Source organism: Saccopteryx leptura, chromosome 12 (genome assembly GCF_036850995.1).
Source record: "Saccopteryx leptura isolate mSacLep1 chromosome 12, mSacLep1_pri_phased_curated, whole genome shotgun sequence".
Classification (NCBI taxonomy): domain Eukaryota; kingdom Metazoa; phylum Chordata; class Mammalia; order Chiroptera; family Emballonuridae; genus Saccopteryx; species Saccopteryx leptura.
In genome coordinates, this window is record NC_089514.1 from 44,299,740 (window position 1) to 44,319,446 (window position 19,707).

The 19,707-nt window shown below is 36.7% G+C and overlaps 1 protein-coding gene across 1 annotated transcript in view; it reads left to right on the forward strand.

Moving 5' to 3' along the window:
* Positions 1-19,707, forward strand: part of FBXL13 (F-box and leucine rich repeat protein 13) — a 273,369-nt gene that overhangs the window by 46,335 nt on the left and 207,327 nt on the right. The window contains exons 4-7 of the mRNA XM_066353904.1: positions 647-714; positions 1,386-1,540; positions 4,107-4,216; positions 6,260-6,427. Of these exons, the coding sequence (XP_066210001.1) occupies positions 647-714; positions 1,386-1,540; positions 4,107-4,216; positions 6,260-6,427 (501 nt within the window). The remainder of the gene's footprint in view (positions 1-646; positions 715-1,385; positions 1,541-4,106; positions 4,217-6,259; positions 6,428-19,707) is intronic.

Consider the following 19,707-nt stretch of genomic DNA (forward strand, 5'->3'; position numbering starts at 1 on the left):
GCACTGGGCTGGGTGAGGTGGGCCAGAGAAAAGCAGGTACCATATAATTTCTCTCATATGTGGAGTCTAATGAACAAAATGAACCACCAAGCAAATAGAGACAGACTCATAGACAGAGGCAGCTGTGTGTGTGTTGGGTGGCCGAGTGAAGGAGGTGGAGAGATTGAGCATAAAAGAAAGAAAAGTAAAAACTCATGGACAGAGACAGTGGTGTGGTGGTTCCTCAGAGAGAGAGGGTGGGAGGAGGGTACGAGGGCGTAAATGGTGATGGTGGGGACATTGGGAGATGAATACACGATGCAGTGTGCAGATGATGTGTGGAGTTGTGTAACTTGAAACCTGTGTGGATTTGTTGGCCAATGTCACCCCAATAAATTCAATGAGAGTGAAGAAAAAAAAGTACAATATAATGGAAAAATTTTAAGCTGTGATTTTGATTTTTTAAAAAATTTGTAATAGGTGTATACAATAGAATCTCAAAATATATAAATGTTGTGTATAGTACTTCCAGTGTGTTTCTGTCTCCCCACCGCAGGGCTGTGCGCACCAGACGCAGCCATTGGTCTCATTGTCCTGTGCACCTCCCACAGGTGGCCTGTGCATTGCACTTATTTCTAATATTTGTTATTTTATCTCTTTATTTTAGATGACTCCAGAATTGATGATAAAAGCATGTACTTTTTATACTGGACATTTAGTAAAGACCTACTTTTGGTAAGAATGTGATTTTTATATTTTATTTCTTTCTCTCTGTGTTCTTATCTCGATGGTCTCTGTATGAAGAAAGCTCATTTCTGGTCCGTTATGCTGATTTTTATCTACTTCATCATTCTCCACCATTTTTATTATTTATTTATTTTATACTTAGTTGAAAATACAGGTCCATAATTCTCTTATCTGAAACCCTAGAAGCCAGATATATTTTGGAATTTAGATTCCTTTTTAAAAAAGATTTTAGAAAGGTAATCTCTGTATATACTGTGTGTGTTATATAACATCTTGAGTGGCATTGGGGCAGCATATTGGAACCAAACATATTTGAATGTTTTAGTATTTCTACAGTGAAATAGACACATTCTTACAAAGTGAAGTGAAGAAAGACTGAATAGCCATGTGTCAGATACTGAGAGCTTTTAATGCAAAATTAGTCTAGGTCATGTCTAGTTTTGCCTCTACATAGGTTATGAAAAAAACGTTCGGATTTCAGAGTTTTCTGGGCTTCAGAAATATGGACAAGGCAGTGCATACTCACAATAATGTAACAGTTTCTTTCTATGCTGCAGTGTTTGAGGGAAAGGAGCTATTAGTCTTTCTCCCTCTCAATTTATTTAATAATGTGTTGCTATAACGTTAAAAGCATTATTTTCTCTATTTTATGCCTGAAGCATTTGGAAAGACATAGCAATACATTCTGTTAATAAAAATGACATTCTGGCTGCAAAAATGGAAAAAGCAATGAAACACTACAATTTTAAACTTCAAAAATATGTATTTTGTCACTGGCACGCTCATGTGAAAGATCAAAAAGAACAACTTAGAGGTAAATTCTTACATAGTAGCAATTATTTTCTGTATTCCTGTATTCAAAGAATAAAAAAACTTAGCAGTTAAGCATAGTTTATACTAGAGACTTTATTATATTTATGTCTAGAGAATTATTATGAAATGGAAAGCCACTAATTTAAAATATTTAATGAGATTTATCTTGTTTTTTTGTAATAGAAAACAAGCATATTTAAAATAAAATTCTATATTTACTTTTGTGATGTACACACAAATATAAATATAAATAAGGACCTACTGTGAGCTTTCTTACATAATAAAGAGCTGATATAATATTCTTACATAATAAAGAGCTGGTATATATAGCTGGTATAATATAGCTATTGACTATCCTTTGTGGAGAGCTCTGTATTCTTTATAGATATTTAGTTTAACGGATAACATAAAGAAACTTAAAGAAAAATAATTTTTTAAAGTAAACTCTTCGTAGCTGTAATGAGTGGACAGTGCAGGTACGTGATCTTAAGACCCATGATAGAGAACTCCAGGCTATTGCTTAGTTTTTATCCAGCTCAGCAGATACTGATTTGTTTATGGCTGCTCCAAATCAGAGAATAGTTTCATCTGGATTGGCTGCTGTCCGAGCAGGTCCTCCCACAGTTTGACAGAAGGGGATTGGGCCTCTATTTCTGGAAAATAACTGCTGCCGCAAAGAAGCCTCTGCGCTCTGTGAGTGGTGTCCCAGGCTTGTCAATCATCCCCCTTTCTAGCCCCCACATTTGAGCTTTGGGCCCCGGTTAAAAAAATATATGGGACAATCTATTTGATCAGAGGGCATTTAACTAAACCAGAATACTACTTCATGATTGTATTTCTTCTTTTTATCTTATTAAGTGAGAGGCAGGGAGACAGAGACAGACTCCTGCATGTGCCCTCACTAGGATTCACCCAGCAAGCCCCCTACCAGGTGATGCTTTGCCCGTGTGGGTTGCTGCTCCTGTTGCTCAGCAACCGAGCCATTTTAGCACCTGAGGCAGCCATGGAGCCATCCTCAGCGCCTGGAGCCACCTTTGCTCCACTTATTCAAATCATGACTGCAGGAGGGGAAGAGAGAAAGAGAGAGAGAGAGAAGCGAGAGGGGGAGGGGTGAAGAAGCAGATGAGTGCTTATCCTGTGTGCCCTGACTGGGAATCGAATCCGGGACTTCCACATGCTGGGCCGATGCTCTACCACTGAGTCAACTGGCCAGGGCCCTTCATGATTGTATTTCTATGAATAAATTTGAAAGTTCTGACTTAATAAAGAACAGATTTGTTTTAAAAGGAAATGATAGGCCCTGGCTGGTTGGCTCAGTGGTAGAGCATTGGCTAGGTATGTGAATGTCCTAGTTGGATTCCCAGTCAGGGCACACAGGAGAAGCACCTATCGGCTTCTCCACCCCTCCCACTCTCACTTCTCTCTCTCTCTCTCTTCCTCTCTCTCTCTCTCTCTCTCCTCCTCCTCCTCCTCCTCCTCCTCCTCCTCCTCCTTCTCCTCCTCCTCCTCCTCTCCTCCTGCAGGCATGGCTCAATTAGAGCAAGTTGTCCCAGGGCGCTGAGTATGGCTCCATGGCCTTGCCTCAAGTGCTAATAAGTGGCTCCAGTTGCCACAGAGCAAGGGCCCCAGATGGGCAGAGCATCACCCCCTATTGGGTCCCGATTGGAGCACATGCAGGAGTCTGTCTCTGCCTTCCCTCCTCTCACTAAAAAATAAAAAAATAAAAAAATATATATACAGTCTAAAATAAAATAAAAAAGAAATGGTATATACATAACTTTTTTAAAACAGATTTTATTTATTGATTTTACAGAGGGAGGATGGGGAAGGAGGGGAAGTGAGAAGTATAGTTACTTCACTTTAGTTGTTCTTTGCTTGCTTGTTGTTTGCTGTATGTGCCTTAACCGGGCAAGCTCAGAGTTTCAAACCCCCGGACCTCAGCATTTCAGGCCGATGCTCTATCCACTGTGCCACCACAGGCCAGGTGATATATACATATCTTGACATTTTCTTTTTTTTTTTTAAGTGAGAGGAGGGGAGATAGTGAGATAGAATCCCGTGTGCACCCCAACTGGTATCAGCCTGGCAACCTCTGTCTGGGGTTGAGGCTCGAATTAACTGAGCTATTTTTAGCACTTGAGGCTGATGTGTTGGGACCAACAGAGCTATCCTCAGGGCCTGGGGCCATGCTCAAACCAGTCTAGAGGGAGAGAAGAGGGGAGGGTGGGGGAGAGAAGCTGATGGTCACTTCTTTTGTGCGCCCTGACCAGGAATCAAACCAGAAACATCCATATGCCAGCTGATGTTCTATCCACTGAGCCAACTGGCCAGGGCCGGCATTTTCTTATATCCGCTACATCTCAGTTTTTAACAGAAAAGGTGATGTTTACAGGTTAATAAAGTCTCAGGAGTACTATCTAATGCTGTTAAAAGTAATTTCAGATGTTATTAAAATCAAACAAAAACAATGCAACATTGGTTCATATTAGTAGCATGATAGAATATGAAACACTTTTTTGGGGTAACAGCTTTGACTATGTACAGTAATCTAATAAAATTTTTTTTAGAAAAACTATTGCGGATACAACAGATATTCAGCTATAAGAAGATAATAATTAGCTTAGCTAAATGGAGGGATAAAGCAAAAGAGAAGTATCAAAAGAGACAAGATGAGCTGGTATGGTATATTGGAAACTTAATTTTTTTAGAAACTAAAGTTTGCTGTTATATTGATGTTTCCTCAGATAATAATGCTATGTGTGAAAAACACTAAAATCCTATTATGGTGATTTTGTAGGGGTTTTTGTTCTTTTAACTTAATAATTTATATTTTATTTCAGCTACCCAAAAGATTTTCTAGTAAATCCTGTTGTTTCAACTATAAACATTAAAGGAAAATATTTAATGCTTTGTCTAAATTTATTGATAAAGATACTAAGGATTTTGTTTAGGCAAGTATTGAAATGGATATAGATATCTAACATGGAAGAGAAACTATTTGAATATTAAAGAGAAATTAATGATAAAGGTAGAATAAATTTACTTTTTCTAAGTAAGATCAACTTGCTATTTATTCTTCTTCAACATTCAATTTAATAAATTATCATTTTAATATTAAATTATATTTAAAGTTACTAAATTGCTAAGCTTAAAAGATTATTCTTAATTGAGACACCTACTAGGAATTAAAGCAATTAAAACTGAAGACTCAAGCAAACTTCTCCAAACTTAAAAATATCTCTAGTTAGCTGAAGCTGTTAATATATTATTTAAGATTTTAGAATTTTAGAATATTCACAGTAACTCCTGAGATTAGACACAGAAGCATGCTGGAAATTTTTGTAGTTACATTATTTAGTAGGTAATATTTTATTAATATTCTTTGAAACGCAAAGTTGGGATAAAAAGGAACGAAAAATAGGAAGAAACGAAACCCTCTGTTCTTTGGTTGCCCCTGTGGAAGCAGGAGCAATGCCTCCCACCCCAAATTGGTTCAGATGTTGAGACTGATGATACTACACACCTATAAAAAGAGAGTATGAAAAGATTTATTACTCATATAATGCTTGAAATGCAGCTAGAGTCTGCAGTGGCTATGAGACATCTAAAGCGTAGTTCTTGCTCCCTAGTTTATCATCTGCTGGTATTGAACTGGTTGCAGGATTTCCTCTAGCATTTACTTTTTGTGGACTATATTTTCAACGTTGCCAGTTAAACAGCTGTATGTTGGGTACCACTGTTTTAAGTCTGCTCATTCTATGTTTTCTACCACTTTGTGTGCTAAGATAGAGTTTTGACTCCAGCCCTCTCAGGTTCTGCACATGCCCAATCTGACTCTTGTATACCCCTCTTGAACTGAACGTCTTTGAGAGCAGAAAGCATTGTTCTCTTAAGCATCTCTACACTGAGCATAATGTTTTGCACACAGTAGATATATACTAACATATCTAATGATGAATATTATATATAAAATAATAGCATTATCCTTAATATGGATTTGTATTATTGTATAGTTAATTGGGTGTTTAGACACAACATTTTCTTCTAGCTCTGTGATTTCTTTGCCTCACAGTCATCCTGCATTGACTTAGCTGGAGTGAGGACAGCGGGTGTGTGCTGGGAGGAGAATCAGGGAACATTTCTGTGTGCTAGTTTTCCAATGCATGCTCTTCCTTAGGCTCTAATACATATATATTAAAACAAAACTGTGTGGGTGTGTTTGTGTGTGAGTGGGTGAGACAATTCTTTACCCTTGAGGCTTTTTCCTTTATTACTGTATACACAAATGGATTGTATGAAAGATAAAACTGGGAATTTCTGTAGTGATAAATCAGGCATATCTCCCAGTTCTTTCTTTCTGACCATCCTTTTTATTTCTGTGCTAACTACCTCCCCTGCATGCCCCATGTACCAGTTCTGTCATTACCAGAAGCTTGATGCTGCGGGCTCAGCTTCCTTATTTATAAAAGAGAGGGCTGGACCACATTTTCAAGTTGGCTCCCTGTGCTAATGTTGTATAACAACTAATGGAAATGATCTATAATGCTTTGGTGGTTCAGAGAATATTAAATATGCTTTGGATAGTGATTATTTATGTATTGATAATAATGTTTAATACATGCTATCATGGTATCAAGCATTGTGCCATATATATATACATATAATCATCTCACTTAACCTTTACTAATTGTATGGAATTTGTGAATTATTTTCATGGCAGTTGCTAAAACATGAAAATCAGTTGAAAAAATGGAAAACTAAAGTACAATTCAAAAGAGCTGCTGAAGAACTATTAGTTTTTCCTGAACAATATCAGTCTGAAGACTCTTTTGTAGGTGAGATTTCTGAATGTGACATTTCAGTATTACCAGAGAAAGCAATATTGCAGGTTCGTATGAATTTATATCTTAACTAGTTATTTTCACAATGATTGTTTAAAGAGTGGTTTTATGAACCTTACATGAATGATGGAAGCAATATTTTGAAGAAAATAATTTTTTTTACAACTAGCTGTGGGGGTATCTCATTTTCTTTGGAAGTTATCCATTTGGGTAGCTCTAAGATAAATATAATAATAAAAAATGAAGAAATTAAAAATAGGAAATAAGAATGAAAGAAATGTTTTCCCTTCTTTCAAACATACATTGTCATTGAAAGTACAACAGACTTTAGATATCTAGCGTTTCCCTTGTAATCTCTAATTTCGAATCCTTTAATCTTAACGTTACATCTCCACTCTGGAATGTGCATGAGGCTTGTCTTATTGCAAGTTTCAGTTAGTTAAAATATTTATGCATATCATCTTTTCTTGGATTGTGAATTCATAAAACAAAAATCATGTATTTATATTTTTCAACTCATTGAACTGATCTCTGAAAGATAAGCCATAATTTCAAATACTGGTTATATTCTGTCCTACTTTGATAGATAAATCATTTCCACTGTTTGGGACTACCTAATAAATGGTAGAAGAGTTGTAAAATAGCACCTTATTCTGGTTGACGGCAGCTTTACATTATAAAAGCCCATATTAAACCCACCCTTCTAAATGTATAGAATTGAGTTTAAGTTATTTTGGGGACCAGATCTTTATCTACATACATATCTAATCTTACACTTTATAGCATGAAGTTAGGATGAAGATATTTTTGCCCCTTATTCCATCTTTATAAATTTCCTGCTTATATCTTATTTTTTTTAAATTTGAATTCCTACAGTTTTCTTACTAGTTTGTAACACCTCTGCATATCGGCGATAAGAACCTTTTGCTGGAATGTACTTGAGACGCTCCCGCCCCACCCCTGCACTTGACGTTTGCTTTCAGTTTAGCCTGTGCAGTCTTTTGATGAGAGAACTTTTAGAGCTTTGTGTAATAAAATCTGTCACCGTTTCCTTAATTATTTCTCTTTTTGTGTCACATTAATATGTCATTCTTAGCTGTTTTTCTAAGTCATATCATACTCCTTCCTACAGTTATGTTGCTGTTTTTTTGTCTTTCAATTCTTAGGCCTTTGACTGCTATTGTTTCTTTGTTTACTTTATCAGTGGCTGCTCTAGGGTTTACAACATGCATTTTCAACTTATTACAAATTATACCTTCAAATAGCTTTTCCCATTTCCCATATGACTGAGAACCTAGCAAGAGTGCGCTTTCACTTCCTTGTCCTGGGCCCGTGCTGTCACCGCCATGCATTTACAATACAATTTATTATCTTTGCTTTAAACAGGCATTATATTTTATCCAGTATATATCTATTATTTTATTTTTTTGCATCTACATCAGTTACTCCGCATACAATAAAGGAATGTGGAAAGGGAAAATGAAAGAATAGAGAAAACTATACCATAGCAGTCAGGATGTGGTGAACCCAATGTCAGTTTTCTAATAAAGAATGTCTTGGTCTGGAAAGGCAGAGTTCCGCAGTAAGGTAGCAGGTTTCCTTTTCAGTGGACACCTCCTGCTGCCGCTGGAGCACACTGACTTATCTTCATCCTCCATGTCCAGCTGTGCAGCTGTGTCCGTTCTGCTGATGGGCTGCGCATCAGTTCGGACTCTGACCTGCCTCATTGACAAACCCTGTTCTTCACAACAGGCTTCCATTAGTTTATTAATCTTAAATTCCTCCACAGAACCATCCTGCCCTGCCACCTTCAAATTAATATGACTGTTGTTCACAGACAGTTGTTACAGAAAAGTTGCATGTACAGTACAAAGACCTCTTTTTCCTAAACAATTTGAAAGTAAGTTGCTGACATGATACCCCATCACCCTGAATATTATCAGTGTGTTTTCTGTGAACAAGGACTTCCTCTTACAGTCAGTCAGCAAAATCCTCAGACACAGTTCAGGTCTTCACTTGCCCACGTAGCGTTCCAGCACCGTCAAAGGCTCCTGTCCAGAATCAAACGTGACAATCGGTTGGCATGGCTCCTTCGTCTCCTTCAGTCCTCGTCCTCAGTCTCTCTTTAGTTTTCATAACTCTGAAGGTCAGGCCAGTTTTAATGTAGAATATCTTCCAATTTGAGTTTGTTTTAAACTTCCTTAAGAATGTGTTGAGATCATGCATTTTTCTTAGAAATACCACAGACATTACGCTGAGCTCTCCTCACTGCATCCTATCAGTGGCACAAAACTTGGATTTGTCCATGGTTGGTGATGTTCACTTGGATGGCTGACTAAGGTGGTGTCTGCCACCTTTCTCTACTATTCAGTTTCCACGTTCATACTAGATAATGCATTTTTGTGGGAACTTACTTTAAAATCATATAAATAATCCCATTCCTCATCAAATTCTGTTAGTTTATCAGCATGGACTTCTGGCTTTCCAGTTTATTCAATGGGGTATTATAATCCTTTACTATCACTATTTATTTTGGTGTTCAAATCCCAGATTTGAACAATGGGAGTCCTTTCCAGGTGCCGGCAGTGTCCTTCTGATATGCAGCCATCATCCATTGAGCACTCTTTAGTTTGTAGCACAGCAGGATGTCTTTCCTGGTATTTTTCTTGACCCATATTGCCACAAGAGTCCCTGAGGCCATTTTAAAGAAAACTGTACATAGAAATAAAATCTGAACACTGCCCTGTTCATTGCCAGTGGAGTGGCACTTCTCTAATGCTTTCTCAGTAGGTAAATTAGAGACTATAAGTAGCACACATATATACACATTTATTTCATCATCTACATACTGAAAACCTGAATTGCACATGGATACTTCCATTTCCAATTTAACAGCAAAGGGCTCATTTCTAGTTTTCCCCCTTTCTAATGTGCAACGTCCTTCTGCAACAGTAAGAATCCCAGCTCTCATTGTTCTTAGTATATTTACTTATTTGCTCACTCCCCCTTGTATAACCAGTCACACACATTTCTGCCCCGGTCCTCTCCCAGTGTGGATACCTTCCTTATCCTGCTTAAGCTTTGACATCCCTTATCAGATTACCCTATTATATAGAGTCCTTCCTCACACTGCATGGGCTCTTGACATCCTGTGCCAGTTGCCGTTCTTCCTATGTGGTTGCCTTTCTAGTTTTCTTTGAGCTAAAAAAAACAACAACAACTCTACTCCAAGTGCCTTCTTATATGGATGCCTCCTTACCCTTGTCAGGGGCCAACACCCATGCACAGGCTACCCCTTGTTGGGGATGCCCTCCCTGTAGTGTTTAGGCTTTTTGCTCAGTGCTATGCACCCTGCTTCTTGCCTCAGAGCCACTTTCCACATACCACCTGGCCCCTGATATTGTACACAGGGACTCCCTTCCTTGGTTCACCCTCCTTGTCCTGCTCAGGCTCTGTCATCCCACTCTGGCTATGCCTTCTTAGGGACACCCTCCTCATTCTTCTTTGGCTTCAAGATCACCCACTGGGTTGTCCTTTTGTATGGATGGATATCCTTCTCAATTTGCTTGATTCTAACTGTCAGGAAATTTTTTCACTACTCTAAAAGTTTTATTTGGTTCATTTAAAAGACTTCCACTTCACTCTATATTCAGTTGATACTTCTTTTAAATCTTTAAACATAATAACTATTTAAAGAACTTGTCTACTAGCACTATTATCCTTATAATTTCTGTTTACATTTTGTATTTTTAAATTACAGTTGCAATACAATATTATGTTAGTTTCATATATACAGCATAATAATTAGACATTTATATAAGGTCTACCGGAAAGTTCTGTTCGTTTTTGGAATAAAACAAAATACAAATTTTTCTTACGGTCAATAAACTTTATTAAATAATATAATTGCCATTATTATTAATGATTTCTTGCCAGCATGAGGGCAATTTGTATATCCCATTTTTGAAAAATGTTTTATCTTTTGATGCAAAAAATTAAACCAGTGCTTGTTTGATATCTTCTTCATTTTTGAAGTTTTTGCCCTTCAAAAAATTTTGTAAGGACAAAAACAAGTGATAGTTGGTATTATTCCTTCACCAAACACTTTCAATAAATTTCTACATGCTTCTGTAGCATTTCTTCCTCGTTGAAATTTGTAAAAGTTATAGTGGCGTAAATGAACTTTATCAGTAGCCATGGGTACACTATCGCTTCACACATAAGACTAATGTGAATCAACTTTGTTTTAGTTAATTTGCTACATCAGTATGTATACATTAAGTGATAAAAATAGAGAGGCACACATGCGCCAAATAAACATGTGCTTACATGTCGAAACTTGTTGTGATAGAAACGGACAGAACTTTCCGGTAGACCTTATATAATCTCACAAAGTAACCACACTGATAAGGCTAGTAACCATCTGACACCGTACATAGTTATTATAATATTATTGACCACATTCTCTATGCTGTACTTTACATCCTCATGACTGCCTTCATAATTGGCAGTTTGTACATTTTAATTTCTTTTCCCTTTTCAACCATCCCTTCAACCCTCCTTCCATCTGGCAACCATCAAAATGTTCTCTGTGTCTATGAGTTTGTTTCTGTTTGGTTTATTTATTCATTTATTTAAAAATTCCATATATATTGAAATGATATGGGATTTGACTTTCTCTCTCTCACTTATTCAGTTAGCATAATACCCTTTCCATCCATGTTGTCTCAAATGGCAAGATTTCATTCTTTTTATGGCTGAATAATGTTTCATTCTATATAGGTACCACTTTTTTACCCATTCATCTATTGATGGACACTTAGGTTGCTTCCATAGCCTGACTATTGTAAATAATGCTGCAATGAATGTAGGAGTGCCTGTCTTTTTGAATTACTGTTTTGAGATTGTTTTTTTTATAAGCACTCAGAAATGAAATTGCTGGGTCATATAGTAGTTACATTTTTAATTTTTGAGGATCTTCGAGTCTGCTTTCCACAGTGGCTGCACCAGTCCGCATTCCCACCAGCAGTGCACAAGGGTTCCTTTTTCTCCACGTCCTCGCCACACTTGTTGTTTGTTGATTTATTGATGAGAGCCATTCTGACAAGTGTGAGGGATGGTATTTCATTGTGGTTTTAATTTGCATTCCCCTGATGATTAATGATGTTGAACATCTTTTTATATATCTGTTGGTTATCTGTATGTCCTTTTTGGAGAAGTGTCTATTTGGTTCTTTCACCCATTTTTAAATTAGGTTGCTTATCTTCCTGGTGTTGAGTTGTATAAGTTCTTTATATATTTTGGAAATTAACCCCTTATCAGATGTATTATTGGCAGATATCTTCCTCCATTCAGTAGATTGTCTACTTTCTATTTTCTTTTGAGAGAGAGAGGGGGGGGGGGAGAGAAGCATCAACTCGTTCTACTTAGTTGTGCACCCATTGATTGCTTTTCATATGTGCCCTGACTGGGACTCGAACTGGCAACCTTGGGGAGGAGCCAGTGCCATTAGGATCAAGCTGGAGACCCCAGGATCAAGCTGGCAACCTCAGCAATCCAGGATGATGATCTGCCCATTATGCCATTAGTCACGGTTGATTTTTCTTTTTGTTGAAGGTTTCCTTCACTGTGAAAAACTTTTAGTTCAATATAGTCCCATTTGTTTATGGAGACATATCCAAAAATATATTATTAAAAGTGATGTAAAATAGTTACCTGCCTATGTTTTCTTTTTGTGGGTGTGAGCCTTACATTTAAGTTTTAGTTCATTTTGAATTTATTCTTGTACATGGGTGTAATACAGTGATCCAGTTTCATTCTTTTGCATGTGTCTGTCCTGTTTTCCCAACACCATTTATTAAAGAGACTGTTTTTACTCCATTGTATATATATATTTTAAGACTTTATTCATTTTAGAGAGGAGAGAGAGAGAGAAGGAAAAGGGGAGCAGGAAGCATCAACTCCCACATGTGCCTTGTCAGGGCATTCCAGGGTTTCAAACTGGTGACCTCAGTGTTCCAGGCTGATGCTTTATCCATTGTGCCACCATAGGTCAGGCTCCATTGTATATTTTTGTTTCTTTTGTCATAGATTAATTGACCACATATGGTTTATTTTTGGGTTGTTTATCTTGTTTCATTGATCTATATATCTGTTTTTATGCCAGCACCATGCTGTTTTAATTACAGTAGCCTTGTAGTATAGTTTAAATCAGTTAGCATTATACCTCTAATTTGTTCTTCTCCATCAAGATTGCTTTGGCTATTCAAGGTCTTTTGTGGTTCCATATAAATTTTAGAATTATTTGTTTTAGTTCTTTAAAAAATGCCATGGATATTTGCATTGAATCTGTAGATTGCTTTGTATAGTATGAACATTTTAATTATGTTGATTCTTCCTATCCAGGAGCATGGTAGAACCTTCCATTTATTTGCATCTTTTTCTATTTCTTTCTTCAATGTCTTATAGTTTTCCACATGTAGGTCTTTTACGTCCTTGGCTAAATTTATCCCTAGGTATTTTATAATTTTTCATACAATTGTAAATAGGATTGTTTTTTTAATTTCTTTTTCTAATAGTTCACTTTTGGTATATAAAAATGCAACCAATTCTAACTATTAATTTTCTCTTCTGCTTCTTTACTGAATTCTTTTGTTAGTTCTAATAGGTTTTTTCTTTTTTTAATTTTATTTAGAAAATTAAATTTAACAGGGTGACATTGATCAATAATAATACATAGGTTTCAGGTAAAACTTTCTATAGCATTTGAGCTGTTGATTATGTTGTGTACCCCATCATCCAAAGTCCAATCATTTTTTGTCACTTTATATTGTCCCTCTTTACACCCTTCTCCCCTACATCCTCCTACCCCTGCTAACTACTTCACTTTTATCTATGTCCATGAGTCTCAGTTTTATATCCCACCTATGTGTGAAATCATACAGTTCTTTGTTTTTTCTGATTTACTTAGTTCATTCAGTATAATGTTCTCAGGGTCCATCCATGTTGTCATAAATGTCACTATGTTATCATTTTTTATGGCTGAGTAGTTTTTCATTATATATATGTACCATATCTTGGCTCCTATGAATAATGCTGCAATGAACATGTGGGTGCATATGTCTTTACAGATCAATGTTTTTGAGTTTTGGGGGTATATACCCAGTAGAGGGATTATTGGGTCACATGATAGTTCTATTCTTAATTTTTTGAGGAACCACCACACTTTTTCCATAATGACTATACCAGTTTGCATTCCCACCAGCAGTGAATGAGGGTTCCCTTTTCTCCACAGCCTCTCCAGCACTTGTTATTATCTGTCTTGTTGATAATGACCAATCTAACAGATGTGAGGTGGTATCTCATTGTAGTTTGATTTACATTTCTTGAATAGCTAGTGAAGATGAACATCTTTTCACATACCTGTTGGCCATTTGTATGTCCTCTTGGGATAAGTGTCTGTTTAGGTCCTCTCCTCCTTTTTTAATTGGATTGTTTGCTTGTAATTGTATTGATTGCTGAGCTTTGTGAGTTCTTTGCATATTTTGAATATTAACCCCTTCTAAGAGCTCTTGTTTGCAAGTATCATCTTCCATTTAGTTGACTGCCTATTTATTTTGTTGTCAGTTTCTTTTGCAGTGCAAAAGCTTTTTAGTTTGATATAGTCCCATTCATTTATTTTTGCCTTTATTTCCCTTGCCTTTGGGGTCAAATTCATAAATTGTTCTCTATGACTATGGTCCATGAGTTTAGTACCTATGTTTTCTTTTATTAATAGTTTTCGCTCTTATATTTAGGTCTTTGAGCCATTTTGAATTAATTTTTGTTCAAGGAGATGAACAGTAGTCAAGTTTTATTCTTTTGCATGAGGCTTTCCATTTTTTCCAGCACCATTTATTGTAGAGGCTTTCTTTTCTCCATTGTGTGTTTTTGGATCCTTTGTCAAAGATTATTTATCCATATATATGTGGTTTTATTTCTGGGCTCTTGATTCTGTTCCATTGGTCTGTATGTCTGTTTTTCTGCCAATACCATACTGTTTTGATTATCATGGCTCTATAGTATAGTCTGAAGTCAGATAGTGTGATATCTTCAGCTTCATTCTTTTTTTCTCTGGATTGCTTTGGCTATTCGGGGTTTTTTATGGTTCCATACAAACCTGGCAATTTTTTGTTCTATTACTTTAACAAATGACATTGGGATTTTGTTGGGGATTGCATTAAATTTGTATATTGCTTTTGGTAATATAGCCATTTTAACAATGTTGATTCTTTCAATCCATGAACATGGACTATTTTTCCTTTTCACTGTGTCTTTTTAAATTCTTTCAATAATGTTTTGTAGTTTTCAGTATATAGATTCTTCACGTCCTTTGTTATGTTTATTCCTAGGTATTTTATTCATTTTGTTGCAATTATAAAAGAAATTGTGTTTTTTTTAGTTCATTATTCAACATTTTATCATTGGCATATAGAAAAGCAGTAGATTTTTTTAAAAAATAATTTTATTTTTTTAATGGGGCGACATCAATAAATCAGGATACATATATTCAAAGACAACAAGTCCAGGTCAGCAGTAGATTTTTTATCCTATGACTTTACTGTATTGTTTATTGTTTTTAATAGTATTTTGGTAGAGTCTTTGGGGTTTTCTATATACAGGATTATGTCATTTGCAAAAAATTACTTCCTTTTTTCCAATATGGATGCCATTTTTTTCTTTCTCTTGCCTTATCACTCTGGCTACAACTTCCAGAACTATGTAGAATAAGAGTGGAGAGAGTGGGCAACCTTGTTCCTGATTTTAGAGGAAAAGACTTTATTTTTTCACCATGTAGTATGATATTAGTTGACAGTTTGTCATATGAGGCCTTTATTATGTTGAGGTACTTTCTTTCTCTCTATACCGATTTTATTGAGTGTTTTCAACATAAAGGGATGTTGTAACTTATTGAATGCCATTTCTGCATCTATTGATAGCATCATATAATTTTTGTTCTTTGTTTCGTTGATGTGGTGTATTATGTTGATCAATTTCAGTATATTGAACTATCCTTGTGCTCCTGGAATGAATCCCACCTGATTGTGATGTATTTTTATTTTTAATGTGTTGTTGTATTTGATTTGCTAATATTTTGTTTAGGATGTTTGCATCTGTATTTATTAGAGATATTGGTCTGTAGTTTTGTTTCTTTGTGTTGTTCTTGCCAGGTTTTGGTATCATGGTTTTGTAGGACTCATAAAATGTGTTGGAGAGTATTGCTTCTTCTATTTTTGGGAAGACTTTGAGAAGGCTCATTCCCAAATCTTTGAATGTTTGGTAGAATTCTCTAGTGTATGCATCTGGTCCTGGACTTTTGTTTTTTGGGTGGTTTTTGATAGTTGTTTCTATTTTCTCCCTGCTTATAGGTCTCTTTAGGTTTTCCACTTCTTCATGACTCAGTCTAAGAAGATTGTATAGTTCTAGGAATTTATCCATTTCTGCTAGGTTGTTGAATTTGGTGGCATAGAATCTTTCATAATATTCTACTATGATACTTTGTATATCTATGATGTCTGTGGTAATTACTCTTGCATTTTGGATTTTATTTATATGAGTCCTTCCTCTTTTTTTCTTAGTGAGTCTAGCCAGTGGTTTGTCAATTTTATTAATCTGTTCAAAAACCAGCTCTTTGTTGTATTAAATTTTTCTATAGTTTTTTTTCTCTATTTCATTTAGTTCTGCTCTAATTTTTACTATTTTCTTTCTTCTGCTGACTTTGGGTTGCCTTTGTTCTTCTTTTTCTAGTTCCTTCAGGTGTGATGTTAAGTTGTTTACTTGAGATCTCTCTTATTTCTTGATATAAGCCTGTAATGATATAAACTTCCCTCTTATTACTGCTTTCGCTGCATCCCAGAAATTTTGATAAGTCGTGTTGTCATTTTCATTTGTCTGTATATATCTTTTGATCTCTGCTTTTATTTCTTCTTTGACCCAGTTATTTTTTAGAAGTATGTTGTTTAATTTCCACATTTTTGTGGGTTTCTTTACTTCCTTTTTGCAGTTGAATTCTAATTTCAAAGCCTTATGGTCAGAAAATATGCCTGGTATTCTGTCAATCTTCCTAAATTTGTTGATGTTAGTTTTGTGGCTCAACATATGGCTTATCCTTGAGAATGTTTTATGCACACTGGAGGAGAATGTATGATCTGATGTTTTGGGAGGAAATGTCCTGTAAATGACTATTATATTCATTTGGTCCAGTGTGTCATTTAAGACTCTCTCTCTCTCTCTCTCTCTCTCTCTCTCTCTCACACACACACACACACACACACACACACATACACACACACACACACACATATATAATGTTTGAGTCCACTCTCTTCTGGCATGTAGAATTTCTGCTGAGAAGTTTGATGATAATCTAATGAGCTTTCTTTAATATGTCCTATTTTTCTTTTCCCTACCTGCCTTGAGGATTCTTTCTTTGTCATTGATTTTTGACAATTTTATTATGGTATGCCTTGGAGAAGGTCTGTTTGGGTTGAAGTAACTCAGCCTTCTGTTTATTTCTTGGATTTGAGGCCCTAACTCTTTCTATGGGCTTGTGAAATTCTCATCAATTATTTGTTTGAATAGGCTCTTTATTCCCTCCCTCTCTTCCTCTTCTGATATACCTATTTTTCTTACATTGCTCTTTCTGATGGACTCAGACAATTCTAGTAGAGCTCTCTCAGTTTTATTAATTCATGATTCTTTCTCCTCTTCTCTCTGTAGCATCTCTAGTTGCCTGTCTTTGATGTTACTGATTCTTTCCTCTATTGGCTTGTTCTATTAGCCAAACTTGCTACATCAGTTTTCAATTTATGTATTGAATTCTTCATCTCTGTTTTTAAAGTTTCACTCTCCTTGACGAGGTGTTTGTTTTGTTTCCTGAGCTCATTAAGTAGCCTATTAGTGTCTTCTTGCATCTCATTGAGTATTTTCAGAACTTCAATTTTGAATTCTCTATCATTTAATTTCAAGGTGTCCATGTGAATGAGATTTTCTTGTGAAGATTTTTCATTTTCTTTCTGAAATACATCTCTGTCTTGTGTAGCCATGGTATTCAATTTCTACCTCTTTGATGGCATGTGAGAGTGTTGTTAAGAACCCTAAAGAAAAATCTATAAAATATAGAAAGGTTTAAAAATTATGACAAGTAAAGAAGATAAAACCACAGAAGAAATGATGAGAAACCAAAAAACCCCCCACAAAATGCAAAACACTCAGAAAAAAATAAGAATAAAATATATAAAAACTGAAAAAAAAATGCAATTCAAAATAGAAAAAAATGAAGAAAAAAGGAAAAATAAATATTGGTTTTGAGAATTTTTTTCTGTAGGTGTTGCTGTAATAAAGTTTTAGCTCTATGAAATGTTTAGGCTGTCCTCTGCTGAGATGTTGCTATTGCAATGATGTAGGTGGGCCTGCTGTCACATTGGGGGGGGGTAAGGTGTGTTATGAGGGATTTACAGCTTTGCCTTTACTGCTTATGATGTGTGGCTTTACAGCTCTAGCAATGGTGATCTTAAGCTTCCAGTTGCTCTCCCATGCGTCTTAACAGACCTGGGACTAGACATGGAGCACCTCCATTCTTCAGGGGAGAGAGTGGCTCTGGAGAGCTAGCTGTGGGGTTTGTCTCTGCCACTCTTCATACTGTGAGGTGAAGGAGGTGGAATGTGGGAAGGTGGGAGTTGCATTTTATTTTTTTCTGTCTCTGCTGAATGCTGACTGTGATCCCATGCTCTGGCTGCTTTGGTTTATCTCCCTCTCTGCCCCTTTATTTCACCACTCGTCCTGGCAGAAGGAGACCCAGTCATTCCTGGTTTCCCTCTCTGTTCCCCTCAGACAAAATAAAAACAGCCTGAGCTTTCCTGCTCCCTATAGTCCAGCAGAGAAAAAAGCCCAAGTTACCTCTGAATGTGTTTCCTTTCCAGAGCCCACCACTAGTGCATTTTATCTTTTCCCCATTTTTAACCTGTCTCACCTTTAGTTCATTTGGTGCATGGATCTTTCAGGCATGCCTTTGAGCTCAGCTACAGTTCCCTCACTGCATTATAGTTGTTTAATTTGTTGAAATATCTAGGAAGAGATCAGGAGTATTGCTCACTCTGCCATTCACTAATTTCTCATCTTTTTTTTGGTGATTTTTAGAGTTCTTTCCATATAGTATTATGTCATTTACTAATAATGGAAATTTTACTTCTTTTTTTCCAATTGAACACCTTATTTCTTTTTCTTGTCTGATTGCTATGGCTAGTACTTTCTACATATTTAATTTTTTTCTTGGTCATGTGTTATATTTCCCTGCTTTGTATAAAGTAGTTTTTATTACATGCTGGCTGGATATTTATAAGTTACATTGTTGAATGGCTAGATGACTTCTTTTGTTAAGGAGTGAATTTTGTTTTACTAGTCTGTTAGTTTACTTGAAGGTAAGATTAATCTTTTCTCAGCGTGTATTTGAGCTTTGTTAATGAAAGTCTAGAGTAACTTTGGCTCTAAGGCTAGTTTATCTTTATTCTCTCATATGACCTTTCAGGGTCTTTAGTGAATGCTCCAAGTGTTCAATAACATATCCTTTCTGATTTGTTTCAACGTGTAAAATTTCAAATTCTGTATCAATTTCAGTAGTTGCTGCACTTAAATATTTCTGGTAGATGTTTTGTCCTTGGTAGGTATTTTTTGTTTTGTCTTAAGGAGTGTCAGTGAATATACATAGCTTAAAATACAGTCAAGGATAATACCAGCAAAGGGAAGCAGGTCACCAGCCAAATGGAAGCTCTCCTGCTACAGTCAGAGCAAAGAGTTGCTTAGAAGCAGGCATCACATCGGGGATACAGTATTGAGTGCTGAGGTCTGAGCTACACCACCACGCCCACACACCTGAGTGCTTGCAGGAGGGTGGGCAGTGGCCAGACACGGGAGCGCAGTCCTATCTGCAGGTGCAGAAACCAGAGGCTGGCTGTGGCTGTGGATGGGGCTAGTGAAAGTCTGCAGTCCTGCCCACGGAGGAGGGGTGGAGGCCGGGGGCTGGCCAAGGTTTTCAGCCCAGGTGTGCAAATGCAGTCCTGCCTGCAGAGGTGGGGCAGAAGCCAGGGAACTGGCAGAGGCTTGCGGCCAGGCTCGTGGATGCAGTCAAGCTTGAAGGGGGAGTCAGGGGCCAGGAGCAGGCCATGGTGGAGTCCCACCTGCAGAGGTGAAGTGGAAGCCACAGTAGCCACAGCCATGGGCCAGTGCCTGAACACTCGCAGCAGCAGCGGTGGTGGTGGGCCTGTGGACAGACCACACCTCGGTAACACAG